The 27969-nt window shown below is 45.6% G+C and overlaps 2 protein-coding genes across 16 annotated transcripts in view; both read right to left on the bottom strand.

Annotated features, from left to right (window-relative positions):
- Positions 1 to 40: 40 nt before the first annotated feature.
- pawr (PRKC, apoptosis, WT1, regulator) lies at positions 41 to 18012 on the bottom strand. Of its 2 annotated transcripts, XM_061761442.1 has the most exons (7): positions 17852 to 18012; positions 17212 to 17662; positions 4726 to 4857; positions 2403 to 2440; positions 985 to 1084; positions 747 to 851; positions 41 to 607 (listed from the first exon to the last, which is right to left on the bottom strand). In XM_061761442.1, exons 2-7 carry the CDS (start codon positions 17575 to 17577, stop codon positions 521 to 523), a joined length of 828 nt encoding a protein of 275 aa, XP_061617426.1. In that variant the 5' UTR covers positions 17578 to 17662; positions 17852 to 18012; the 3' UTR covers positions 41 to 520. The 2 variants fall into 2 exon arrangements, with proteins under 2 accessions (XP_061617426.1, XP_061617427.1); XM_061761443.1 differs by lacking the exon at positions 4726 to 4857.
- Positions 18013 to 18929: 917 nt separating this feature from the next.
- The window catches only part of ppp1r12a (protein phosphatase 1, regulatory subunit 12A), a 29344-nt gene continuing 20304 nt past the window's right edge, over positions 18930 to 27969 (bottom strand). For 3 of the 14 annotated variants that reach the window (XM_061761417.1, XM_061761422.1, XM_061761430.1), the window contains 14 exons: positions 27507 to 27659; positions 27036 to 27242; positions 26776 to 26928; positions 26187 to 26277; positions 25960 to 26124; positions 25702 to 25876; positions 25083 to 25204; positions 24943 to 25008; positions 24578 to 24594; positions 24210 to 24504; positions 24096 to 24143; positions 22746 to 22796; positions 21812 to 22032; positions 18930 to 20449 (listed from right to left, as the gene is read on the bottom strand). In XM_061761417.1, the coding sequence (XP_061617401.1) occupies positions 21895 to 22032; positions 22746 to 22796; positions 24096 to 24143; positions 24210 to 24504; positions 24578 to 24594; positions 24943 to 25008; positions 25083 to 25204; positions 25702 to 25876; positions 25960 to 26124; positions 26187 to 26277; positions 26776 to 26928; positions 27036 to 27242; positions 27507 to 27659 (1681 nt within the window). In that variant the 3' untranslated portion in view covers positions 18930 to 20449; positions 21812 to 21894. Of the gene's footprint in view, positions 20450 to 21811; positions 22033 to 22745; positions 22797 to 23201; positions 23236 to 24095; positions 24144 to 24209; positions 24505 to 24577; positions 24595 to 24942; positions 25009 to 25082; positions 25205 to 25701; positions 25877 to 25959; positions 26125 to 26186; positions 26278 to 26775; positions 26929 to 27035; positions 27243 to 27506; positions 27660 to 27969 lie in introns of all 14 variants that reach the window. The other 11 variants (XM_061761428.1, XM_061761420.1, XM_061761425.1 and 8 more) reach the window with 9 other exon arrangements.

Here is a 27969-nt window from a genome sequence, read left to right as displayed (position 1 = left end):
ATCACATCCAATTAGCTGTAATGAACACAAGCGAGGCGACTGAAGGGAGATAATCAAAGTTTTATTAAACGACTGCATCTTCTGTACACGTATATGCATAATGCAACACTAAACACCCTTTTTACGCGCGTTTTAAAAGCAACCCCCAAAAAAAAAAAAAGAGTTATGAAGACAAAGACGAAGCGCGGAACTTGTTCCCTTTCACGAGGCGTTCAAAGCCCCACGGTTCATTTTGGACACAAAGAGGCTTGTAAACCAATGACACAATCCAAGAGGTTCCTTAATTAAAATAAACGGAAATAGTTGCTCATTGCCCAGCGTAATATCCCAACATTGACATGTGCAAAGCGTAAAAAGTGATATGATTAACGCACCAAGGCACTGTGGACTCTTCATTAAAAAGCAGCTACACATGCTAATCTTGCTTTTGTTTTTAAAAGCACATACATTCGTGTCCATCTAAATGGTCTTATATACAAAAACATTTACATTAAATACGCATCTGAAGACGAAGCTGGTTCTACCTGGTCAGCTGACCTACGACCTTCAGCAGAGTTTTGTTCTCCTGCTTCAGCTGCTCGTTCTCGTCTTCGATGTCGTCCAGGTCCTGCCGGGACAACGTCGGGACACTTAGACCATTCCGGCGGCCCGCGTCAGAACCGAGCTAACGGTCAATTCTCAAGATTTGAGAGATGGTGCCCACGGCAATTTACGCCGCAGCACACGGAAGTAGCGGCGACGCTCACCCGGTAGAGCAGGTCCATCTCCTCCTTGAGCTTGTCGATGAGGTCGTCTTTGTCCCGGTGGGCCTTCAGCAGTCTGCCGTTCTCCTGGCGCTCCCGGGACAGCTCCTGGAAAAGTCCCGATGATGTCAGCGTCATTTGGATTTTGACTGATTTGTTTCCCCTCAAAGAAGAACATTCATTCTCCCGATTGGCGGATGAGCGCAAATCTGTTCCCACGGTAATTGTAAAAGTGGTTGACCTGCTCCAGCTCCTCCAGCCTTGTCTCCAGACTTCCCGGCGCGGCGTCTCTAACGTGGCGGTTGTGGCGATGCCGACTCTCCTCATCCATACTGCTGCAGCTGCATCGCAAACACGTACACAAACAGAAACACACACACAGTATGATGAGCCCACCTGCTACTTGAAAGCCATTCCTTTCATGAAAGGCGTAAATCACAAACTGGTGAAAGGAACAGAAAAGCGGGGGTGGGGGGTGTTCAATGAGGCGCGCGTTATCGCCTTTGTCGAAGAGCTTTCTGCTTAAGAAGCATTTAGCATATCAGGACGGCCGAGCGTGCGTCACCGTTTACGCGGCCACAGTGGAAAAGACAGCTGGCGAGGCGAGGCGAGGGGAGGAAAGTTCGGTTCATGGCTGCCTTTGTTGAAAAGGCCACGCAGAGACGCTAACGCCTCCAAAGTCAACAAAATGCTGCTTTGGCCGCGCTCAAAGATAAAAGGATTCGTTTAGCCACTCAAATTGGGTCTTTATAAATATGGCAGTGAAAGCATCCAACACTGCTGTCATCTTAAAATCATCTCTCCCCATTGAAATGAATTTGATCCACTCCCCCCCCAAAAAAAACTTTGTAATGTTTTTTTAATGAGAAAAGAGAATAGCACTCTATAATAATAACAAACAGAATGTAAAAGAATTAAACTGTTCTTTCCACATGTTTTGCTTCAATTCAATGGACATTGTGCTGCTCCTTCTGGTGTGCGCACCTTGGCCACCTGGTGGCAGTATTATACAGACATACGGTCACAACTTCTCAGTCAGCTGCAGTAATAAAGTATGAGCCGTTCTTTGCAGAGGATAAAGAATAGATGCCTGTGAGTATTGTTCTATTGTCTGTCTTCATGTGTTGTTCCCACAAATCGGCCAAAGGACAGCTTGTATCTCAAAAAACTTGTAATTCCGCTCACTCATACCTCAAGGCTCCACATTTTCCATTTCTTCATGAGATTTATTGACAACGTACCATTTTTTTTCCTTTTGCGACATGCAATGTCGCTGACTATTATTTCTGATGTTCACATTGACATTTATTCATGTGGTTTGACGAGTTACTATTGCCTGATATTGTAAATATGTACATGTATACTTTTGGATTGTTGACTTCTTCGCTGTTGTGATTGTCGCGTGCCGCTACTGTGCACTTTGCCGCTGTCATTTGATCAAATGTCAAAGCAATCTGCACTGCAGTGAACTAGCGCGAACCTTTCCAAGCACGTCAATTGCTCGCGGCGCTCCCTGCGAGAGGTTAGGGGAGAGCCAGATGGCGCCATGTTAGCTGAAGGCTCAAAGCGGCCATCGGGTGAAAAATCAACAGTGAGGAAAAGGATTCCAAGAAAGAAGAATGTCGCGTTTATAGTGTTGGTTCTATACAGTAGTCTTACCTCTTGGGGCGGCTATTCACAGATCTTCCCAGGTTCTCCTGAAATGGAAACAAAAGGAAAACCACCTGAGTACTAGTTTTGGTCTGACTGGTTTGCTTGGAAACTAGCGCCATTCCCACCCGCATCTTCTTTTATCGGGGCGAACGCTGACGTATCCACAAGCTTTGCTTTGCTGCGTTTAATACATCAGCCGCGAGCGGGGGGGAACGCAATCGAGATTGTGTTTACCTACATCCCTCCATTGCATTTCCATCGAGCAGTTGTTTGGATTTATGCTACGCTAAGAAAGCACCACCCGCCCGGAGAAACCAGGTGCCACCTCTCTTTGAGGGGGGACTAAATTGGATTGAAGCGTGTTAGATTGGCTCCAACACATCCGTCAGAAGAAGGGAAATGAGCTCAACTCTTGTGACAAACTTGCTCATTTGAAAATAAAAAAAAAAAAGAGCCTGATGCGAGAGCGCTCCTGAGGTCTGGCTTGACTGATCTTTGAATGAGGGAGCACAGTATGCAGTCTGTCTACCAGAAACAAATAAAGTTGAGCTATTTGCTCTACGGAGCTGATAAGCAGTGTAGTTGTTGACATACATTTTGTGTTCCGCTCACGTTAGCCACTGATGCGAACCCGTTGACACAGGTGAGAATGATTGTGGGGCTGTTGTGAGCTCAGGTTGGTGGCTGGCTGTTAACAGGCTAACCCTAACATCAGCCCATTTGGAAATAATCATCCCTGCGAAACTGCAAGGCAGAGATTTTGCGCCAACCTTTTTTTGGTCATCGAATTCTTTGAGGTACTGGATGAATCGTTGCGGCCCTCGGCAACAACACCAACCAGAGACGTAAAAAGGGGAACTCTACATCTAAGATTTAGAAGTGAAGAAGCCTTTTGGATTCTAAATGAAACATCAACAATGCAGAATAGTCCGGTCCTCTCCATTCGACTTTTGCAGATTACCATAATCTCGATGACTGAACATCGATACAGACTCAGTGTGCGTGACGCAAGGTCGTGTACGTAGGACTACTGTACATCAGTGCAGCGCACACTTTATTTATCATTCTTGTTGTGACAGCCCCAATAACAGCAGTCTCTGGCCCTGGGCCGAACCCAAAAAAAACACACACACAGACAAATCTCTGCGATAGCCGTCAGTGGCACAGACGACTTCTCGATGCGCCTCCGTGTGCACCGGCGAGGCCGTTTGGCTCCCCGGCGCTCGAGCGTCGCACAAGGCAACATTTATGGTGATCGATGAAGCGTTTTCTCGCGGGCGGTTAAATATGAGCTTCTCTCGCTGTCGTCTCGACGTCCAAACGGGCCCCCGCGGGTCCTCAGTAACTAAACACCGTGACGGGAGAGGTCCAATAAATTCGGGAGAAGGCGTTTATCCATTCAAATTCCATGTTTGGGTTGCTGGTGCTCCACTTAAGACCTGTAGTGAGCTTTCTGAGGCGTTCCTGCTGTTAAAACAAATCAAGACGGCAACGTTTCTGCTCGAAAACGACATTTTTACTTCTTTTTAACCGTGCGCGCCGAAATTGGAAAACATACTGTAAATGCGCAACCTTCTTGGTAACGTGATTTTAGTCGACTCATTTTCTACGACAGCAGCTTCACTTTCGTAGGACCTGTTCTTTATTTCCCGTAAATGTTAAGTTAGATAATGTTTCCAAGATGCTGTATTCTCGGTTGAATTCCAAGAAAGACCGAAAAGGTGAGCTGCAATGTTGGCGGCGCATGAAAAGCAGATAATCCCGCGGAATGTTCCGCAGGGCCCACATTGGCAAAAACGGCTCGATGAGGCCCGGTAACCACGACCGCGTGACTGCGGAACGTCGACTTGGAAAGTCCGTTTCCAGGAGCAGGATGATGAACGGCAATGCCCCTTTACACCATTGAGCGTCTGATTGGTCACAGCTGCTCCGTGTTATGGCTTGTCGTGACTGCATGGAACTCAAGATGCCTCAAGATGGACGACCGAAGCGCAGAGGCCCATCGCGAAGCTGATATTTCTTACTTTTGACACCTTCTTTGAAGTATCCACAATGAACTGCTCTTTCTGGTTTCAAGCCTTAAGCAAACTGTACTCGTGTTTGGCACCACTTCCAACCTCGAGTACTTTCTCCAAGGTAAACTATGCAAAAACGCTACAATATTGTTAGCTGGCGAGGCTAACAACGTTTTTGAATGACTGTGCTATTCTAAAGAAAGCTAGCAAGGACGCAAACATCTGCGTGAAATGCCATTTTTGACAAAAATCGAGTCCCATTTTTCCAGAAACGAGTCTAGAGTCGTCGAAAACTCGTTAGGCCCTCTTGTTACCGTAACAAGTCCCGCGGCCAGGTCTGCCGTCATGGACTCGTTCTGGAAAGTGTTGGCCAGGACCAGCTGCTCCTCCTCCTCCTCTCGCCCGTCCTTTTCCACGCCGTCATCGTCATCAAGTTCATCCAAGCTCTGGACGGAAGATAGAAGAAGAAGAACGGGGGCGGGGGAAAAACGGGAGTGGTAATGAGAAATCAGCGGAGCAACAGAGCAACACGCAAGTGGGCCGCTCGACACGGCTGCGACGAGAGCGCGGATCGTTGGCGGGCCGAGATAACCTCCGACTCCAAACTTCTACGGGGGAAGCGAGGAGCAACAGGAGCTCCTACAACTTCCGGAACCTTTCACCTCCTCGGATAGCCGGAGACCGATTCCCAACAACTTGACGAACGACAAACTAAACTTCTGTTCACCCTAATAGCGGGGAATGACGTACAATCGCGAGCAACCCCGAGGTGCCAGAAGCTGGTTGACTCCATGCAACACAGATGTGAAGCAGTTCTCAGGAACGGTGCTTCTACGATTTCATATTTTTTTAACAGGAATTCTGTCGTGTCGAGTGGAATAAGTGGACTGCATGCAACACCAGTTCTCAGAATCCGCGCTATTGTCTGAAGCAGTTTTTTGGGGGAGTGTTGAAACCTTTCAAGATTGCGGATGTCCCAAATTGAAACAAATGGTTCCGGTTTCACGCTGCAGGCGGGACAAAAGACGCCCACTCACTCAACAGGCTGCTAAAAATAGCTTCCCAAGAATGAAGTCGCTTGCGAGGCCTTTCCTGCCAAATGCTTTATCAGTTTTCCTTGGGGAGGACTTGAAGCTCCTTCTTGCTCTCACAGCCTCTGAGCTTTACATCTTCTTCTTCTCTGGACGCAACTTCAACCTCCTGTTGTCGGACCGCTGAGCGTCCAATTTACACGTTGCAGTCTCAAAGTTGACTTTGGAACGGATTTGCGACTCCGAAATGGCATGGAACCTTATAAGGGATGTTTTCACCCATGCTATAACTGACTGTGATTCTTAGCGCAAAGCCAGAGTAGAAGGATGATTGAGTCGAGCTGATGGACGGAAACACGCACCAAAAAGAAGCCGAGTGCTTTAGCCATGATACTGGCTGACTTGAGTGGGCGCTAGAAAGAATCCAGAACCCTGACTCCTTCCTGTTTACAAGAAGGGTCAAAGATTCGGGGCCTCACCAGAGTGTTTGCTTAAGTACAAAACGCATCCTTGATAGATTCTAGCTCAATTGTTTTTTTTCTTTGGGGAAGCAAACAGACAGCGCTAATAAACCACGTGCTGGTTTGTCCAGGAAGAAACGCGTCCAGTTTTTTTCAGGGGCTGGAATGGATTCATGGCAAGTAAATTGAGCTCCATTGTAAATCAATTGTGAAAAATACGAGCTTGGCCATGGAGCAAATTCAACTTGTAAGTGAAGTCCATCCTTAACCAAAAACAGAAAAGAAAAAAAAAAACTATTCATGTTGTTGTTCGCATTTCTCACAAAAGTTCTGTGATGCTAGTCAATCAATATTGTAACGCGACAACATCGGGATGTTTTGTCAGTGTGTCAAGTTTGGTCGATCTGGACCAGAACCAACACACGCATGCATCTATTTTAAGACTTGACACCAGAGCTGTTATCATGTATTGCCACATCTGGTTTCAATAACGCAAATCCTGGTGTTACATAAACGTCCCTGCTTTGTTTTGGACCACTAACCTTCTCCGGGAATCATTTGCCCGACTGTTCATTTATCAGCAACTGGTTGGAATGTTAGCGTTCAATCCGTTCTGGACGCGATCCTCGGGCAGTGAGCGGAGCTCAGGGAAAAAAAAGGTCAAAGGGATCAACAGTATTCACCTCCTTGTCAGGAGATTTGTTTGGATGGTTTGAACATCTTTGTTTTGTGACCACATACCAGACTAGGTATGAAACCCAGAGGCCTCTCAGGTTTGAAGGAAGTGGTCCTGTGTTTTGTCTAACCTCTAATCTTGTTTTCACCTCTTCCTTCCTGTTCCAAGGTTTTTTTCCCCCCTGCACACAGCCCGAAGCTGTCAGGCTGTGGAGCACACACATGCGGTGAGTCGGAAACATTTTCTCTGGATGAGAAGCCGCTGAACCGGTTTGCTTTCAGGGCGAGGAAGGATTTGAAGAGCAAAGAAACTAGATGATGAAGTGGCAGGGGACAAAAGTGGCACAATCCCACGCCTCACCTCTTCTTTACGGCGCTTTCATGCATGGCTTTCATCTGGCGCAATATGACGGCGCTTCAAGTGGACTTCGTTCACTTTCCGTGAAACCAGTCCACGGCGCAAAAAAAGGTCGGGGCCTATCAATCGTGTCATCGATTCATGGACTTTGACTCAACTCTCATCACGTTCTAGTTATAGACGACAAAAACAGACTTAGTCGATCAACCCCTGGTATGTCAAAATATGTAACATGTATGAAGCTCCTCACCCTCGACGCCATCTCCTGACACAACAACACTACTCGGACGTCAATCCCAACCCTCGATGCGCACTGCAAACTCCGAACCCTAACCGACATCCTTTCACCTCCCCATTGGCCTTGGAAGGTGCCTCCTGTCGTGTTTGCAGACGTTTGTCACCTCAGCTGGATGTCAAACATGTCGTTTCTCTTCCCAAACATTGCAAAGCGTTGTAGTTGTGGCCTTGAACGAGGGAACTCGAAGCATTTCAGCGGCGGCTCCTCGTGTTTGCCAAAGGCCCAGGATAATTAGCTTCTCCAAGAAAGGACTTTTATCCAAGAAAGAGATTTGATGACCAAAAAGCCCAAAACGTTGGAGCAGAAGCCGCGGCTGGGATTGCGGTCAAAATCTGGATGATTTTGAGCTTTTCTGTTGCAAAGCACAGATCGTCCCTCCTGCCGAGAGGCTCCTCTTGTGCCTGCGCTTTGCTATCGTCACGACGCGCCTGTGCCGGATAATCGAGACACCTGCCGGGTGACTGATTACGGGGATCACGACGACAGCTGTTGAGCAAACAAAACGGGCTCAGGCGGTTCGGTAAGCAGCAGTAGCCGCCCGGGGGCACCTGATGGCGCTGCTGAGTTGTCCTGTTTGCCAGCCACAACAAGCTTCATCTGGAACTTAAGGCCGGACTTTTCAAATCATTTTAGGAGCACTTTGGTCAAATTGAACAAACAGCAGGTTTAAGGCTGAAGTGTGCTTTTTGTTGTTGTTGGTAATTATCATTCGGGTTGGTTGAGACTGAACTACAATGGCACCTTGACTTACTCGACTTTAAGTCTATCTGTGAGCAAGCTTGTAATACAATCAATTTCCCCATCCGTCCATCCATTTTCTGAGCCGCTTCTCCTCACTCGGGTCGCGGGAGTGCCGGAGCCTATCCCAGCCGTCATCGGGCAGGAGGCGGGGTACACCCTGAACGGGTTGCCAGCCATTCGCAGGGCACATACAAACAAACAAAGAACCATTCGCACTCACAGTCACACCTACGGGCAATTGGAGGGTTGTCAATTAACCTACCATGCATGTTTTTGCGATGTGGGAGGAAACGGGAGTGCCCGGAAAAATGTCAGTGCGTGTCCTGTTAATTGCATTTTACGAGCAAAGTTAATTGTCATAAACAGTCCTGGCACAAAGCAAAAGGAATACTGCAGGGAACACCCGGTGGCTGAAAAGCAAAGATCCTTTTCAAAGGACTCTGGTGTGCCCACGTGGAATTTCTCGGCCTCATTAAGGAGATAATGTCTCGCCCGAGCTATACAAATAGCTCCGTCATTCCCGGCAGGTAGCTATTCAATTATTTTTGGCGCTCTTTAAAAAAATCGAATTGAGTAAAGGGATTCGGTGTTTAACTTTGAAGTTCAATCCTTTCAACTGTTTGTTTTCATACATGTATTTCGGTATGATATTTTTCAATTGAAATTTGACAAAATACAATTTAATGGAATAGCTTTTGTCCCGATATTCATGCGCCGTGTTAATGTTCAAACTGTGCGGAATGTTACAATAATATTAAACATACTTTTAAGGAACAAAACATCTGCTTGGTTTTTGATGAAGACAAAATTCTACCATGGCATGCAATGACGTCGCGCCATGGTCGACACATTCCGGAATAATTACTTAAGGAGCATTCGCAAGCGCCTTTGTTCTGTCACACAATCAGAGAAAGTCTTCAAGCGCCTCAGTCGGCCTCAAACGGTGGGCGTGCACGCCGCGCAACATCTGGAATGTTTAGCTCACAAATTTAGGGTCGTGACGCGCTAGCAGGGTTAGCTACCCAACTTGTTGGTTGTGCGGCATTAGCCTAACGACGACGACTCTCTTTCTCTATGTAAACATGACGCAATTACTGGAACAGTCAAAAGAAAACAAAGCAAAAATGTTTTTGATGTGTTTAGTGGTTTTCGTACAGAGACAAAAATAATGCATATTTTGTTGCATTTAAGCTACTCGTGCGATAGTAAAAATGACTTGAAACATCTGTAGTTTAGCATTAAAAGCGTGCATCGCATGCTGTTATGGAACCGAGACTAAATTTGGTGCATATTTTCAAAATACTAAACAGGATGTTTTTAATATGCACTTAAATATTGAAGAACAAAGTTTAAATAGACACGTTTCAGATACGAATGCGTTTTCAGGCTTTTGACGAGCTGACACGCACTTTCCAGCCGGGGAATGCATTCCCCCCCGCCCTGAAAACATTACGTGTGGCCGTCGCCCCCATTGGGAGGGAAAATAGATGTTTTCAATGGATGCGCCAGTAAGTGTCTATCATCCATATATGGAGCGAGAAGGAAAATGAGGCCCGCTGGAGGAAAGGTAATCCCTGTGCGAAGGGGGCCGGGGGGCCGGTGGGCCGGCGCTGATCCGAGTTCCAATATGAGAGGAATTCCAATGAAGTGCAAGTTGATCCCGGCAGCGGGACCCTCATCGGCAGGATTTACCATCACCGTCGGCGTTCCCCCCCCCGCCCCGTGAGCACCACAGAAGATGTCTACTGTAAAGCGCTGACAACAAAAGCGAGTGCACCCCCGAGTGAAAATGTCCAAATTGGGGCCAATTAGCCTGGGCACAAAATGAATAGAATAGATAAAGCAGAAAATAATAGGTAAACGGATATTTGGAGGTTCATTATCGCACAAAGGAGAAAATGAAGAAACAAAGCGCAGATGTCACCGATGGCCTCCCTCAAGCGCTGCATTTCATTTCCTGTGTGTCTGCTACGCTGCAGCACTAACAAACAATTAGCTCACATTAGCCCCAATGTGAAATAAGCGCTTTGGTTTGGTGCCCGGAAATTGAATAAGTGCGGGTTAACGCGTCACTTCGCTGTGCCCATTTCAAACAAACTAATTAGCCTCAGCGTCGCTGCTGCGTTCGAATCGAAAGGCCATCAAGTGGAGGCCCGCGCGGTAAAACGCACCAAACGGCAGCGTTCAGTTCACTTTGGCTGTCCTGGAAACGCACTTTGACCCCCAAGCAAGTCGATCATTCACAGTCGCTTCGACAAACACGCTAACAAACAAACACACGAGCATCGCTTCTGTACGATCGCTCACTCTGACCCTGGAAGGGTTCACCGTTGCCGATATTAAGAGTCGGAATCATAAATATTCCCCGAACTCTGATCCCAAAACACTTGAATATCATTTCAAACTTTCAATATAAAAGGCTTACAGATGATGCTGGCTGATGCGCCCCAACCTGTGAAAATACCAATTACTACTTTCCATGTCGCCATTTTCTGATGTTTCTGCAGCAATCGCCATAGATTCATAGCTCACGATTGACAAATTCCAAAAACTCCGCCAAAGCCCTGAAAGTATGAATCGGTGTCAAGGAAGTACTTTGAAGTGATCCAGCTCCACTGAGAGACGAGCTTTGGACGCATGCCGGGGAGGAGCTACATTTAGCCAGGGTCGTTCGGGGAGAGTATTTGCCGCGTGTACACGCCCACCGATTCCTCTGTAAACCATTTCTTTTTAAGGGTAATGCTCTAAAATGAGTTTGAAATTATATAAGGGGATATTGACAGTTTAAACCATTAATATATGCAATTTGAAACATTTTTGAGGTTTAGGGTTAGGCCCCCGGTGGAAAAAAAATGATGGGGGTGTGACTGCACAATTAAGGCTCATCTCATCACATCCCAAAGTTTTTGATTCCACGAAGTCGTCTGATGAATTGTTTTGCATCCTGGTTTTCGTCTCCTCCCGCTCTCGGCCGACATCGCTTCATCTTTTTCCCGGAACAGGAATGCGGGCGACCGTAACGTTCCCCTTCCTGTTTATGCGCAAATGCCGACTCAGCAGCCTTCCCCAGAAACAAGTGGCGAAATCTCACAAGCTAATGAGCATTCCCGGCATTCCGGGCTTCCGCTAATCCGATGCGGGATGAGCGCAGGCTGCAACTCAACTTCCTTATCCCTTTGGTGTCTTCTCCGGCCACGACGGGAATGCTGTGACTCAGCCGGTAATCCGTGCCAAAGTGTCGCAGCCAGAACAATAGGTCGCATTCCCTCTCGAGCCGGCCCATCGCAGAGCTCGCAAAACATGTTTGACGCGCAACGTCTCAGTTCACGAGGCGGGGGCGGGGGCGGGGGCGGGGTGAGGCTGCCGTTTACGAGGCGATCAAGTCTGCAGTTTTAACATGACGAAAAGAAAAAAAAAACCCTGCGCATGCCTGGCATAGCGCAGGTTCATTCTCGCTTGGAAGTCATCGGAAGCCTCCTGTTCAAAAAATCAATCAAAAAGGCTCACGTGTATTTGGAAGGCTAGGCCCCCGGCGGCTTAGCACGTTTCCCCCACACAACTTTGGCCTTTTCCGGTTTATTTTGGATTCCTTTCCTCTGGGAAGTCGCCGATCGACGGGCCGCGGACTTCTGAGGGCACGTCACGACGAAATTTTCAAACTCACCCCGTTTTGCGTCGCGCCACTTTTTCGGAACGTGCGTTACGACGAAGCCAAACGTCACGTACACTTATGGGCTTGGTGAGGAGAGGATTTCGCTGTGGTCTCGACTGGGGGAAAGGAACAATCGAATTAGTTTGAAACGCTTATTGGATAAGTTACGTAAAGTGTTTGCTGCTTACATTTACACTTTAGGTAAGTGACAAATCACTTTTGTCTTGGCGACAACGGACACAATTTTCTTAATTCACTATGAAGAACATTAACAATCAATGAAGAGTTATTTTTTTGTCACGACAAAATCAGGGACGTCTGTAACGTCCACTTACTGCTTCCGTTCGTTTATAGCTCAGGTAGGTGACAATTCCCTTTTGTCTCGAATGCAGGTGACTACGCTTCCTTGGGTTCATTTTATTTGTATTTTTTTTAAAGTTTATCGGATGAGTTACGATGAACTTACAAATGCCAGTCCGTCGTAAAGTGATTCCACGTCTCTTTTGAGAAACCGGCGTTTGCTGGTGAAAAGAATGTACGGTGAAGGATTTGAAGAGGCGGGCCCCGAACGTGTGACGCTCAGCCACGATCGAGTATTCATGAGAACGCCGTCCCGGAATAATAATTACACGGCGGATAAAAGTCGACGTCTGCGACCCCCCTCGGCTGCCGATCTGGCGGGACACGAGTGCACAAAGAAAAGGTTGCGATTGAGAGAGAGAGAGTTTTGTTCTGCAATGGACATCCTTGGAAGAAGCCCAAGCACTCATCAGGCCGTGTGGGAGGAAGACAAAGCCGACGGAGAGAAGGAATGTGCGCTCAGGCGGCAGCGGAAAGGCCAAAGTGCGCCTTAAGAAGACAATCCTTAATTGTAACGAGCACTGGAAACGCCGAGGCCGACTTCAGGGCTGCTTTAAAAGCAACCTTTTGACGCACTCATGGGGGCCGAGTCAAAGGGGGCGGACGTATTTGCAGACAGAAATTTTATACGTACTGGCTTGTAAAATTAGGCCAGTATAGTACCTTAATTGGAGTGGATCGTTTCGCATGGTATTATAATTGGAGTGTATCAGATCACAATCGTATTATATCGGAATTAGCAAGAGTGATATCGCTTTGGGTTAGCTTAATCGTGAACATATCACATCCTCATTGGTGTTGTGTTGTGTTGTGTCGCATCATAATTGGGGCCAATTGTATTCCATCTGAGAAGTTTTTGGTTTTTTTTGGGTGAACATATATTGCATCGGAATTGAAGCGAATTATTTCGTCTTGTAACTGGAATGAATCGTATCGCATTGTATCGGAATTTGAATGAGTCGAATCGTACTTGCAGTGTCATGTATCGCACTGTATGATGATTGGAGTTGAACGTTAGGAGAATAATTTAGGCAATAATTTGGGATCATAACTAGAGTGAGCCGCTTTGCAATCAGAATAAATTGTATTCTATCGTAATCGGCGAGAATTGTAAGCCCTCGCGGTATCTTCATCGTGGAGGTACTGTATTGTCTTGTAATTGGAGCCAATTGTATTCCATCAAGCTTTTTCGTCAACGTATCATTTTGCATCAAAATCACTTCGTATCAGAATCGCATTGTAATTGACGTCAATTGTATTTTGTGATGCATTCTAATTGGAGTGAATCGGTTTGGAATCGTAATAAATCTTATTGTAACACATTCTAAATGGAGGGAATCCTATATATAGCTTTGTTCATATAAGTATGACTGTATACGCTTAATTTTTATATAAATAAACAATAAAATATACAATTTGACATTATTTAATTTTTGGGATTGTTTGAATTTTTTCATACAAACTCAATTATAGAAATGTAATTTTAGGTTTGCATATTGAGCTTTTTTCTATATATTTTGTATGTAATGAAAAATGTTTCATGTTTTGGGTATATTTAGTTTCTTTTGTATACTATTTTAGTTTTACTGTATATCCTTTATTTTATTTATGTTGTAGAAATACAAACATTTGATGTTTTGGGTATATTTAGAATTGTATTTATATAACTGGGGGTAGATTTAGAAATGTACTTTAAAAAAAATGCTACTGCTAGGCTATATCTTACAATGAAAAGAAAATATTGTTACATAGCCTGTGTTTATTCGTCTTTGTGCGACCGTATAGAAAGGTGTGCGTATTTGGCCTTTTCAGTTCCTGATGACAAAGCGGCTTCTTATTGAGATGACGGCGGCCGCGTTGCGAAAGTTGTGCGGCGGAGAGCAACGAGCCAACAGGGCAAACAAACGCTCACCGTTGTGCCGCTGCAGTTAGTCTGACTGAATGAACAGCAACAGAGCTTTTGTGTCTGCGTCACGCACACACCGCCCCACGTCATCGTGCAGCTCAAAATGGCTTCGCCCGACAGGGAGGTGCAAAATTCGGGCCCAACGGCCAGCTCCAAAGTTTTGGTGGGGGGGTTTATTTTGGATTGAAAGAAAAATACTGTGTGCTCGTGTTTGTTTTGTTTTGGGGGTTAAAATGTAAGAATTGTTCAACTTGAAAATGGAAAAAACAAAAACAACATTTTCTTCTTGATTTGAATTGTTTCGAAGCAATACATTTTTTGAAAAGAATTTTTTATTTGATATTATCTATATGTTTAGTATTTTTATGTATTATTATTTTATGTTTGTATATTTGTATATTAAGTATTTGTTAGGGACTAAAAGGACAAAAACATTTTTAAATAAAAATAAATGCAAAAATCTGCACTAAAATATATAACAAAATAATATGAAAATATACAAATAATGAATTCAAAAACTAAAATAAGGTATCTGGGTCTGGTTCTGACTTTTGAGTGACATTATGTGCGCTTATTCTTGTACCCGATGTTTGTTTGTTTGTTTTTTCACATGAACCCAAAACAACTGAGCTAACTAACTTCAAGCATGGAAATGCAGTGATGCTTTTAAACAAAATAATCATAATAATAAAAATAAAAATGCGGAACGTCAACGTAATTGTACTTAAGAGCGCCTCATCGTTGCGAGCCGCCTGATGGGCGCCGACTGGCCAAAGCAAGGAACGTCCGAGAAGCCTTCCCGCGCTCGCGACGTTACCCGACGTTTTTGGGGGGTAAAAAGTGGCAATTTCCCACAGCCTCTTAAGATCTGATTGGTCGGGACAGCGTCGGCGGAGGTCACTCGAGGGCGAGAATTAAAAGTGGCTGGCTCTTTTTTTTTTTTTTTTTTTTTGGAACTTCCTGCTTCCTGTGGGAATTCCCCACTGGGAGCGCGATGACTCAGCACGCAAAATGGATGTTTTGAACAATATGGGCCGCTGGTTTTCTGGTTTCAGCGGCACGCTAAGAAGGCTTAGCGGCGCTTGACGCTGAGGCGTTAACGAAGACACGCCCTACTGGGCGCTGATGAATGCATTCTTTTGCTTCCATTAGCGTTCGCACTAACCACACACAACAGCAGCAAGGAAACTGAAGACTTTTTTTTTTTTTTTTTTTTTGAAAGGATACGGCGACATCCAAGCGAGTGTTTGATGACCAACTAAAGGCTGCTATCGTACACTATGTAAACTTTATGACAGGATGACTTTCGCTGTCGTTGTTACGCAGATAAGAGTCGCCCGATATTTAGCGCTGACGGCGTTCAACCCGACCAAGTATGCGAAACTTTTGTGGTTATTTCCATAACAGGCCACAGCCAAATCCAAAATGTATATATATATATATATATATATATATATATATATAATTTTTTTTTTCAGCACACAAACTGTATGTTGGGTTACAGGAGGCGGAGTTTGTTATTTTGTTACTTTTAGATTTTTTTATTAGATTTCATTTTTTGTTTTGCTCTTCATTAAGTTTACGATTTTTTAAAAATACTCCTTTTTATTCTACTGTATATTTTTGTTGATTATATATTCTTCTTACTTCTATTTTTACAATCCTGAAATGTATTTTGTGTTGCTTGCTTAAATGATATTTATTTGAATGTATGTAATGACGCTATAGTTGGGTTATTACAGTCTTTATTTGCCAATTCATTTTGAAATTCTTTACATTCTTTATTTTGTTTTGTGCATTCTGCTAATTGTAATCATTATTTAGGGATTAAATCTGTATTTATTTGATGCCCCCCCCCCCCCCCCCCCCCGACCCCCATCGCCTTGTTTATTTTGCGTAACGGCTTGCGATTGGCTCAAAACGGGGCTATCGAGGGCTACAGCGCCCCCTGTTGCTCCGGCATGCACTCGTCAACTGTTTTTGCTTTTTGATTCAATTCGTGTGGACCGAGATGTTTTCGTGGGGCTGCGAGTCAGGGAAACGTTTCCATGTGACATATCCCGAAGCTCAACAAACTGCATCCAGTCGATCCTGACTTTTTCAGCCTCCTCTTCCTCTATTTTGTTCCCCCTCTTTTCTTCCTCGGACAACATGCGCTGGCTGCTTTCATTCCTCCAAACGACGGCAGCAGATTAGAGCGGACACATGTATGGCAGGAATTTGGAAAGCTTCTCGGGAAAAACAACAGCTCCTCCTGGCCACAATTATTTCTGGAGCCACAAAACAAACGCTGGCGAGGAACGCGTCTACGCGAGCGCTCGTCAAGATAACAGAAAAAGTCAAACTCAACGCCGCTGCACAAACGTCACGATGCAAATTCAAAAAACAACAACAAACGCAATCAAATGCATTTTTGCGTGGAACATGTTTTAAATCAGGCCAATCGAGTGTCAAGTGGCAAGGCACAGCAACAATCGATTCATTGACAACTAATCGATGACCAAATGAATCGATAACTAGTTTGATCGTCGATGAATCATTTAAAGAGCTTGTTTAACCGATCGAGATTGTCAACATTTCGGCTTCTCGATGTGAAATATTCTCCGATTTTGGGAGGACCGAGGATCTTTGTGTGGAATCAAAATAGGGCTTTTGCAAACATCTGCAAAAAAACATTTTCTGACATGATACAAAGTGAATCTTGTCATCATTTGAATTTCAAAATGCTGCACTGTGAGTTTGAATGATGCCCTGTTTTGGAATAAAGGGCTGGAATTTTTTTAAATATTGAGTTCATCCCATTCCTCAATTCGTAAAAAAATATAATCAACACATTTATCATTGATCAAAATAACTGTTAGGTGCAGCCCTATTACGATATTAAACATATTTGTATAACATATAATAAAAGTATCGATACTTCTTTTTTGTTAGGGATGCCAGGAATCGCTATTGGACCGATAGCGGCTTTATTTCAAGGTATTGGGTACTCGTGAAGGCTACCAATACCAGACACCGATACTTTTCTGTATTTTATGGAGGTATAGGACTCGTGGTTTCGGTACCCCGTATCGGCGAGGACTGAAGAATGAATACTCGTACCGCTATCGGTCTAAAAACGAGTGGCATCGAAAATATCAGTCATCCGTTGGAGATCAACGGATGACTGATATTTTGTTTGTGTATTTTCTGCACCGTCAATTTGAAATACAGTTTTTGTTTTTGAAGAGACAGATATAATCGGAAAAAAAGTCATCGGCAGACGCAATCGGAGCCAAAATGTGGTCGATAGGAGCTGGTGGGGGGGTCTCAACTCACCTCATTGGACGGCATGCTGACAACACCTGTTGACCTCCTCTTCTCCCTCAACTTCCTCTTCTCAATCTGACCTTTACCCTTCCTGGCGCTGGGCCCGCTGCTCTTCTTCTCCTTGCTCTTACCGGGCGACGGGCTCTCGCTATCGCCGCCGTCGTCCGGGGTGCAACACTCCGGCGAGTCGGCCTTCAGATGGCCCCCCGGCTGCGGCGGTTCGTCGGGCGGGCGGCAGTTCCCCGAGCAGCCGCTGCCGGCCCCGGTGGCGGCGGCGATGTCCCCGAGCATTTTGGCTCTCATCTTCTCCCGTTTGGCCTTCCACTCCTCCAGGAAGTCGGTGGTGGCGCTCGACTTGAAGCCGCCGGTTGCCATGCTATTTTGCCGTGGCTCGTCCTCGTCACGTTCAACTTTCTGCTCTGCTAAACACGCCGCATTCCCCGACTGAGAGCCCCGGGAGCTGGTGGCAGGCAGAAGGGGGGAGGAAGATGTTTAAAAAGAAAAAAAAAAAAAAAAAGTCTCCTTTCGAAGGCGAAAGTTGTTTGTGTTGTAAACTCATTAAAAAGTAGTGAAAGTGAACTTTTCCGCTAACTTGAAAACGACACGAAGTGAAACGAGACGTTGCGTTTAAAGCTCGGTGCTTCCTCACCTGTGTCAGGTCGTTGTCCTCCTCCGACTCGCACACCGGAGCTCCCGACCAGGTGTGCCCGACGCCTGCTCGCGGTGACTGGCGCTCTGAGAGCCGCTGCAGCTCGCTCTGCCCTCCGGAGCGTCGGCGGCCGAGTCCGGAAATGGCCGAAGACTTCCGAATGGCGCCGAAGTGCTGCTGGGAAAACAACACCGTCACACTCGCTCCTACGTGACATTTACGAGCTCATAAAGTTGTGGGAAATATGACAACCATGTTTTCGTATGGCTGTACAGTATGTCATAAACAAACTGACTGGATGTTTGTTATTTAGGTTTTTACAAAATGGACACGCTCAAACAAGACATAATTGCAACGTGATGACAACTATTATGAGGATGATTATTAAGTAAGCTGCAAGTGACAGGAATGTTTTTGAGACAGTTGGGCCGAGTCACAGCAAAGGCAGCACTCCCACGCTAACCCGTTAGCGCCCAGCTAATCAATTTCTTTCAGTGAATCATGGTGTTCAGTAATAATGCGTGTTTTTAAGCGCAGAATGTGCATTAATCACGCACACAATGAAAAATGTAAGGAATGGTATTTTGACAAGGTTAGCATGCTAACCCGCTAGCTCACGATAAATGCAGGATAATGAAAAAACAAACTGAAAATGTGCTATTTTCTAAAGATTGGCTGATCATTGCTTATTTTTGGGGGGAGAGGGGGGTGTCGGATTGGTCAAAGTTGAGCACATCTACCCAAAATTTTGCGTTAAATCACCAATTACGTCACATTGGCGAACATAAATCAGCTACTTAATCGTGAAAAAATAATCAATTGTCATCTGGTGAAATGTCTCCATCTGTTGGCGAAATTGTGTACTTCATGGGTAAGTAATAGAGGGCCTATGTATAAAAATAAAGCAGCTTGAAAAATCTCATGCACGCTGAATATTTTCTAAATATTCTTTTACATTTAATAGAATCAAAAACAAATTGTAATGGAGTTATGCTGTTCATATTTTAATGTTTGCTTGGAAACAGTTTTTTTTTTTAAAGTATATTTTAACGTGTTAGGTAAAAATGAGTGAGACGTGTGAACTTTACAATGTACAAGTTTATTTTTAATGAACTCTTCAGTGGTTGGTAGTCACAGCACAGCTTGTATGTATTAAGCCACACACCTATTTTATGAGAAAGAAAAAAAAAAGAAGAAAATAAAACTTAACCAGAGTCGATGGTAATTATCCTCATCATCAGTCTATTTGCAGCGACTTCCTTTTTTCTTCTTCTTCTTTTTGACTAAAATAAGCTTAATAATAAAAAGGCCACTGAAATGCGTCAAAGTTGGCGTGGAATATTTCAACGGCGTGTTTTGGACTCGCGGCGTCGACAGTGCACGTAGACTTTTCATAAAATGGAGGCTAAGATTCGTTGGCTATAGTACTACAGCTTTTTATAAAAAAAAAAATTTCATTTAAAAAAACAACAGAACAGCACTCATCCAAGTTAGTGAACACAAAGAAAGTGAACTGCAGTCAAGCAGTTTCTCTTTCTTTGAAGGGGGAGGGGAAAAAAAACAAAAACTGTCAGCCGTCCCGCTTTGAAACCTGAAACACTTTTTGCCTCTTATAAAAAAAATAATAAAAAAAATTAATTAATAAAAAGACACCTGCTTGTCCTGTGTGGAATTGTATACTTTTAATAGTAACAGACTCAGCGTGTGCTGCTCAAACAAAAACATACAGCCTTATGTATATACACACATATATATACATATATATATATATATATATATATATATATGTGTGTGTTTACACACAGCTTCAATCAGTACCTGCTAAAACAAGGTGACAAATACAGAGTATAAACCAACTAACACTACATGCCAAAAACAAACAAGAAAACCAGGGGGAGAAAGTGAGAGAAGAGTGACACATCCGACAAACCAAGTGATGTCTTAAAGCATAAAAAAAATAACAAAAATAATAATAATGCATATTGCACATTCAGTGAAAGCTTAAATTCCACCTGATCCGCCTCGTTTTTTTTTTTTCTTTTCTGTTTCTTTTCCCTCTCGAAAGTCAAACGAACAGGGAGGGGGTGTTATTATGTGTGTGCATGTGTGCGAGTGAGTGAGTGCATGTGTGAGGATTTATTTATATATATATAAAAAAAAAAAAAAAAAAAAAAAAAGTGGCACTTCTCAGGAGGAAGGGAGAAAGGGGGCACAGCACACTTACAACAGGAGGAAATAAAAGGCGGCGTGGCACAAGTAAAATCAGGTGTTGTTGTTGTAATAATATTAATAATAATAATAACAATCATAATTGTTCCTCACGAGCGGTCTTCTTTATGTACAACTAAGGCTTACTGGTTAAATAGACGTCGGGTTTGTAAACGGAGGGGATGGGAAAAAAACAAAAAAGGAGTCTCTGATGTCTCTTGCGATGCAATTCCATTAGTCACTGGCAGAGGGGGCTAGATAGACAGGCGGGTGGGTGGTGGGTGGTGGTCTCGAAGGTCTGCTCTACTTGGAAAGCTTGCTAATGACTCGGATGAGCGCGCCGTTCTCGTCCTTTAGCCTCTGGTTGTCCGCTTTCAAGTCGGGGAGCGTCTGCGTGGGAACCACAACGAGAAAGGCGCTTAGACACGTTGGAACCACAGGGCGGCGCCAAAACTGACGCTCACAGGAAAGTAAAACAAAACAAAAAACATTAAGAATAACGAAACAGCCATGCATGCACACAAGATCCGACCCACACCGCAACTCGGACCCAACTCAAGATGGACGCCGCGGCAATTGTGAAACACTGAAAAGAAAAGAAAAAAAAAAGAAAAAGAAAAGAAAAAAATGGCCGTCACCATCACTCTGCACTGCACTGCACTGGATCACGTGACACTACATGGACAAAAGTATCGGGACACGTCACGCGATCCAATCAACTCGACCGGGACGTGATTGGTCAATTTGGACCATGGTATCCCTCTCCTCCAACAGGGACTGTACCCAAGGAACTCAGAACTTTTGGAAGACCTTAACCGGAACTCAATTTGGTTCCAAAAGTTCCTGGGGCTTCTTTGAGACCCAATAAAGTACCCCAGAATTCAATTTCGATAATTGTTTTCATGTTCCAAAGAAATCTAAGTTGGTCTTTTAAAAGTAACAAAGTTCGTGGAACTAAAAGGTTCCTGTGCCCCCATTTGCAGCATTTGGTGTGCACCAAGAAGCCAGTCAATCAGATAAACGTCATCCGAAAGGTTCCAATAGCGGGCGTTCCAATACTTTGGTCAATCGAGTGCCGTATTTGATCAGTTTGATGTTTGCAGTGGCTCTTTCGGTCAAATCCGCCTGAACTGCAGATGAACACACAAACGGGCAAAATATGGGATTTGTCGTTTGAAAAAGGAGCTTGACGGGGGTCATGCAAGCCAAAGACAGTCAACTACAAACCAGCGAGGCCCGCTTTCCTTTGCGCGCTCGGCGGGTCGCGCACGCCAAAGGAAAGCGTCCAAACGTGGGCGGGGCGTTAACACAAACATTTCACAACAATGACGTTATTCAAAACGGATTTTTGCCTCCCCCCCCCCCACTTTCTGGGGTTTGCTTTATTTCTCCAGATTAAATAATTAATTTGCAAGAACTTCCATAGAAAGAAATGTTGTTGTTTTTTTTTTAAGATAGTTCCCAGATAAGAAAGTAAGGGCTTCCGCGTCCCTCTTGGAAAAATGGTCCCACCGGCAAAAAGTCTAAAAATGATCCTGAATTACAAATTTCCTGGTTTGTGCCGTTTAGGACTGCGGCCATCTAATATTTTTAGAATTGAGCTGTAGCAATAAAATGTTTGTTTATTTATTTATTTTATTTTTTTTTCATCCGTACAACTAAACTCAAAATCAATCGCCCCGCCCGAGTTCCAAGCAAAAGACCCCCTCCTCAAGAAAAACAACTGCAGGGAGGTGAAAACCAGTCGGGCACCTGTGGGCGGGGCGTGAGCGGAGGGATGATTGGGGGGAGGGGGGCACGGGGGAGGAGGGGGGAGGAGGAAGTGTCGCCGGCTTTTAGAGGTCGACGGGGGGCGGCTGGCTGCGGGCGGCCCGCGAGAGCTTCGCCACCACGCGGGCCAGCGCCCGGTTCTCGGCCTGCAGCCGCTCCTTAACCTGACGCAGAGCCTGAACCTGCTTTACCTGCGGGAGGTTCTGCAGGGGGGAGCCACACAGAGCAGCCGCACAAAAACAACAACAACAACAACAAGAAATGTGGCGGAGAAGAGAGGAGGGAGCGACACATGAATAGAAGAAGGAAGCGACAGGAGGAGACAAGCAGACAGAAAAGGCAGATTGTTAGAAAATGGAGGACAGATTTTAGACCCGTGTGGACTCACTTCAACAACACCATAATTGACATGATCCTTTTTTCGAGGAGAAATTCTAAATGTGTTTGACAAAGATAGCGCTCTACGTGGCCCCCCGGTGGCTGGTGACAGAACCCGTCCGGGACCAAGTCCCGTTTCCACCTTGAAGGTACCAAAATAGGAGCGGCGTAGCACTTTTGGGAACCTTCCGTGGGCGGAGCTAAGCACAGTGCACTGTGTTGATTGCCGGACTGAGAACGGTCACTTCTAGGAAAAAGCTAAAACTCAAATTTACGACTATTTTTTATTCAATTATTCAAGAGATAAATGAATACAATTAAACATGTATTTCGGCAAACTTTAAATATTTCTTTAGTTGAATCATTTACAATGAATGAATCAATAAGTCATTTTATGAAATACATTTCATAACAAATAAATGAAAATAAACAATTTATTTTCGGGGAACTCAATTCTCTGTGGGCCAGATTACATTAGCGCTAGCTGCTGTCGTTAGCATGCAATGTGCAAGTGCAAAGTGTGCGTGCGTGTTTATACCTTGAGTTCCTCCTCCATCTCAGAAATTTTCCTTTCGAGAGCTCGTCTTTCCTGTTGAGTGGACGACAAAAACGAGAAACCTTTGTATTATTATTTGTTTTTTTGCATTGCGATGGCGGCAAAGCGTGCGGTGCCACATGATGCGCGCGCGCGCACACTAACGCACACGTGAGGCATCTACAAGCGTCAGCCATCAACACACTCTGTGATCCACACGTGGCCGAGCTCATTGTTCCCGTCCGTGACGATGAGGTCACCTCAGCAGCATGAACAAAACACATGCACGCGCGCATATACCGGATATGGATATATATGTACAGAAGACATCTGGACAAGTGGCGAGCACACGCGGGCTCGGTGGCTTGAGGAGAAGAAGAAGAAGAAAGGAGGCGGTGGCGTGCGGCTACGAGCGACTGCAGCAAAAGGTCAAGTCAGCTTCAATTCATGAATTCATACCAGCGCCCAGATGATACTGAGGCCTGCTCGTTACCTTGAGATATATTCAAAAAATAAGGTGTCAAATAGTGAGATTATTTCATCGGACCTTTGCATCTTATTCTTACTTTTTTGGTAAAGTTTTCATTTCAAACTATTCAGAGACGAAGGGAGACCGACTTCCTCCTCCTCTTTTGGAATCAGAATCAATCTGTATTTGCCAAGCATGTACATAAAGATGATTCTGATTCTGTTCTGATTCTAAAAGAGGAGGAGGAACATTTCAACTCCGCCGAATGATTCTTATTCTTGCTCTGTCAAATATATATATATATATATATATTTGTTTTTTTTTCTGTTTGTGTTTGAATAAAGCAGTCAAATTGATCTCGTTTGCATTTTTTGGTTTGGAAATTGTTTCATTTTATTAAACCACTGTGACAGTTAAACCATAACATGAGTCAAACTTTCCCTACTCTGTTTATTGAATTTAAGTTGATGTGTATATTTGATTTATAGTTTGGTGTATGAAATAACATTTTATATTGGAAATTAACAAGTACAAATTTGGGATCTCATCAATATAACTTGGTGTATATACCGTATCACATTCAAATGTGTTTAAAGTTTAAAAATAAAGAAATACAATTCAGCAAGTAAACATCTGAAATATAATAAATTGTGTAAATACTGTAAATACTGAAAAATAACGAACCAAGTCCCATAAATATAATATTGCTTTTCATTGATGAATATTTAATTTCCCTCAAATTTATCTAGCCAACAGCTATTTTGCTCCTTTATACATTTAACACGCTGAGGGTATCATCCATATGAAACGTTGCATGTAAAACGGTGATTAATAGTTTGTGAATTGAGTTAGTTTGTTTCCGCAGCGACGGCTCGTCCAATTACCCTTTTCTCCATCTCAAGCTGCGACCTGTCGGCGTAGCGTTCCTGCCTCTGCGAACACACAAACGGGAGGGATGAGGTCGGCCACGGCGAAGGATTTTCACGAGGAGGAAGTACCTGCGTGGCCTTCTCCAGTTGCAGCTTCAAGTCGGCCAGCTCCAGGTCCGTGTCGCGTAACTGCGCCTTCAGCTTCTCGTTCTCAGCCAAGATCTGCTCGTAGAGCTGAGAGCCAAAATAGAACAAGAAGCCATCCGTAACACAAACGCGCACGCCGGACGGGATCGAGTCCACCTTCTTGTAGTCGGTGGTGTCGTCTCTGTCCAGCCGGCTGGAGTAAGTCCTCCGACTCTCGCCGTAGCCGAGCAGCGAGTCGTTGCGGTCCAGGGAGGACGCCGCGCTGCCGCCGTCGTTCCTGCAACGCGGGCGGACGTTAAAAGGCGGGCGAGGCTCGCTCGCGTCAACGGGACAAGAGGCGCTAAACTCACCTGGACAACCGGTCCACCTGCGAGGAAAGACCAGAAAACGCATGTTACACAATAGGAAGATCGCTCGTCGTTTTGCAAAAATGGAACACTGAAGGATCCACGGGCGCCATGTGTGTTTTTGTCAATTATTCGTAACCAGACTTCACTTCCTTTCCTTTCCTTTCCTTTCAGTTCCCACTTGCTCTTAAAAAAAAGACAATTGCCTTTGACAATGACAGGAAGTGTCTGTGTGGGGTCAATCTCAAATCAAAGGCTGAGGGCGAATATCCAAGCAGCCAGGGTCCTGACATTCCCCCCCCCCCCAAAAAAAAGGTCTCGGTCTCGCTGGATGTCAAATGTCCCGTGGGCCATTTTGTGTCAGTTACCTGCACCTCTCCCTTGACGCTGCCCTCCTCCGAGTCGGACTGCCGGTCAGGGTCGTTGTCATCCCCCTGCCGTGACGATGATGACAGCACACGTAAGGACCCTAAGGAACTCGCTACATGACAGATTGTTGGTGCCTTACATCTTGGGTCCAAAAAGAGACGCCGGTGGATCGTCGCTTCTCGCGGGGCCGCCTGCGATCCCGGATGGAGCGAGGCTGAGACTTGTCGTCGCCCTCCTTCTCCTCCTCCTTTTTGTCCATTTCTGAAGCCAAAATGAACAAATGCACGTTTCCTTAAAGCGCATCTACTGTCATTTGCAGTGGGTCTGGATGATATCCCCGTGATAAACTGCGCTGTTAAAAGGGCTCATGATAAACGACAGATTTCCGCAGTATAGCAAAGGTTTCCGCAACAGACGTATAGAAACAGTCCACACAACAAAATCTGCGATTCAGCGGAATGACGATCCGCGATATAGCGGGGAAACCCCGTTGTGACAATCTGAGCTTTGGCATCACTGGTAAACAAAACAAAAAAGTCAAGTCAATCAGGACTTGGAGAGGGAAGGAGGCGGCGGCTTTGTCAAGGCAGAGAGCGTTTTCCTTCTATTATTCTCCCGAGAGGCGTCACGGCTTTACCGCTGCGCTAGTTCCCGTCAGCTCTGACAAAAACACGTCGCCGAGTCACGGTGGATGACGTCGAGGTACGCCGACACCCGAAGGAGTCGCTCGCTATCGGCGTCGCGAGAGGTGCGCGGACCTTTCTCGGTGTCCCTGGAGGAGCGGCTGTAGGAGGAGGTGATGCCCGTCAGGCTGTTGGGCCTGTTGAGGCAGCCGGAGCTGGAGGTCAACGCGGTGCTGGAGTAAGACGGGGCCGAGGCAGTGCTGAGCGTGGAAATGGAGGACGACGAGGTGGTGGAGGAGATGCGGTAGCGCTGATGGGAACCAGAGGAAGGCCCGGCCGGTTAAGTGCTGGAAAGTCACGCGAGGATACAAGGAAGGCGCGTGGGGAACGTACGTCTTCAAAGCTGCGATACTTTGGTCGGTAGTCGTCCTCCTTGGATTCGTACTCCTTCTTCTCCTCCTGCTTCTCCTTGTCCTGCTTCTCCTCCTCGCGGCTCTTCGGGGTGCGACTCCTGCCGATGGTCTTCTCGGCCTCTTGCAGGTCGGTCAGAGTGACGCCCTGCGAGGAAAAATAATTTTTTTCCTGATGTTTTTGCTCAGGCGAGGCTTCAATTAACACACCTGCGTGGACCTCCTCGACTGGCGGGCCTGCCTGGAGCGAGCTTTCCGCTGGGACTCGGACTCCTCGTCCCGTACGGGTGTCAGGTATGACCTAAAAATAAAAAAAGAAATGATTGGGAAAAAAGAATATACAAAGATGATACAAAAACATTTTCCATGAAGTCATTTGGGCAGCCTTGAGGGAAGCAAAGGCCATTTAAGGATAGGTGGCGCGAGCCTCAGGTGCCTCATTCCAAAACATGACACCAGTTTTGTTGGAAAACACACCTATCGTGCATTTCGGTGCTCTTTCCACACGCCTTAAGATGGCGCAGGGGAGTCGACACCACTTAACAGACGGCCAACTTGACAGCAAACAGCAGCGTGATGCAAGTAGGGCTATCGAATAATCGAGTAATCGGAGTGCGTCTGTGTGTCACTGGGTCCAAAGCCTTTGAAAAGGGCTCATTAATGTTAGAAAAAGAGTGTGAAATGATATTTAAGTGTTTTCGGACAGATTTAGGGTTTCAACCATCAACATAGGCAATTGTAAACATTTTCAGTCGTCTGCAAGGGTTGTGTGTCTCATTTCTGACCAGATTTTCCTTACCTGCGTCGTTCGGGGCCCGTGCCCGTGGTGGCGGTGTTAATGCCGGACGTGCCGATGGCGGTGGTGGTAGAGCCAGTGTTTATGGTGGGGATGACCGTGGCCGACTCCCGCTCCTTGTCCTTTTCCCTCTCTGCGCTCTCCTCTGACCAGTACCTGTTGGGAGACATTCGAGCGAGATGACCAAATATCTGCAGGAAGCAAACGACCGGCTGCGGTGCAGATATGTAAACTTTAGGGAAACCCGCTGACGTCCGCCTTACCTGCTGGTGAGACCGGCGGAGCCAGCGCGGGTGGAGGCGGAGCCCAGGCCGCGGTGCCCGGTGGGCGAGGTAACCGATGATGAGGTGGTGGTGGTGGTGGTTGTTGTGGTGGTGGTGGTGGAGGAGGACCAGGAGGACAAGGTGGAGGCGGGGGTGGTGGCGGTCGTCGAGGAGCTCAAGGCGTCGTATCGTCTGCCGAAAGAGCCGCTACGGGGTGGACAAATGCGGAAAGTGATGGACAAACCAAAACTTGCTTGTTGTCAGTGGCTGTAAAGGAGAAAATGTCATCGGTAGCAGGAAGTAACTTCCATACTACGCTTAAGTACATTATATTCAGCACAAACTGGCTAGCTCTTTTTATTTGTATTCAGGTGTGAAAAACAACAATAAGCAAAAGGCTGCCGTTAATAGCAGACGTCTCAGAGCATACAAACAGGAAGTGGCCCGACAGCAGCGGGCATATGGGTGTACCTGCGGTAAATGCTGTACGACTGGTAGTGGGAGGCGGGCGGCTGCCAGGGTTTAGTGTGACAGGTGTTAGGGTCCAAGCTGGAGGTGGACGAAGACTTTGCCGGCACGTCCCGCGTGCTGCCGCTCCGCCCTAGCGCTAGCGTGTGGGACGTGCTGGCGGGCGGTTGGCAGGCGGGTGGAAGAAGCATTTTAGCAGTGGAGACGCGCGCACACACATATACATCAAGATATATACACACACACACACACACAATATATAGAACAGACAAACACATATATGGGTGACACACTCTTGTTGCATTCATGTCACATATAAAGTTTGTGGTGAAGTGGCTGCGTTTGGAATCATTCACTCATTCCTTACGCCTTATATTACACATTCAAAATCACAGATACTACACTAGAACATAACTTTTATTTAATTTAGTATCGAAAAGGGTTCCTGTATTTGAGTGTACTATGT

This window comes from Phyllopteryx taeniolatus, chromosome 22, assembly GCF_024500385.1.
Source record: "Phyllopteryx taeniolatus isolate TA_2022b chromosome 22, UOR_Ptae_1.2, whole genome shotgun sequence".
Taxonomy (NCBI): domain Eukaryota; kingdom Metazoa; phylum Chordata; class Actinopteri; order Syngnathiformes; family Syngnathidae; genus Phyllopteryx; species Phyllopteryx taeniolatus.
This window is presented reverse-complemented; position numbering and strand designations above follow the sequence as displayed.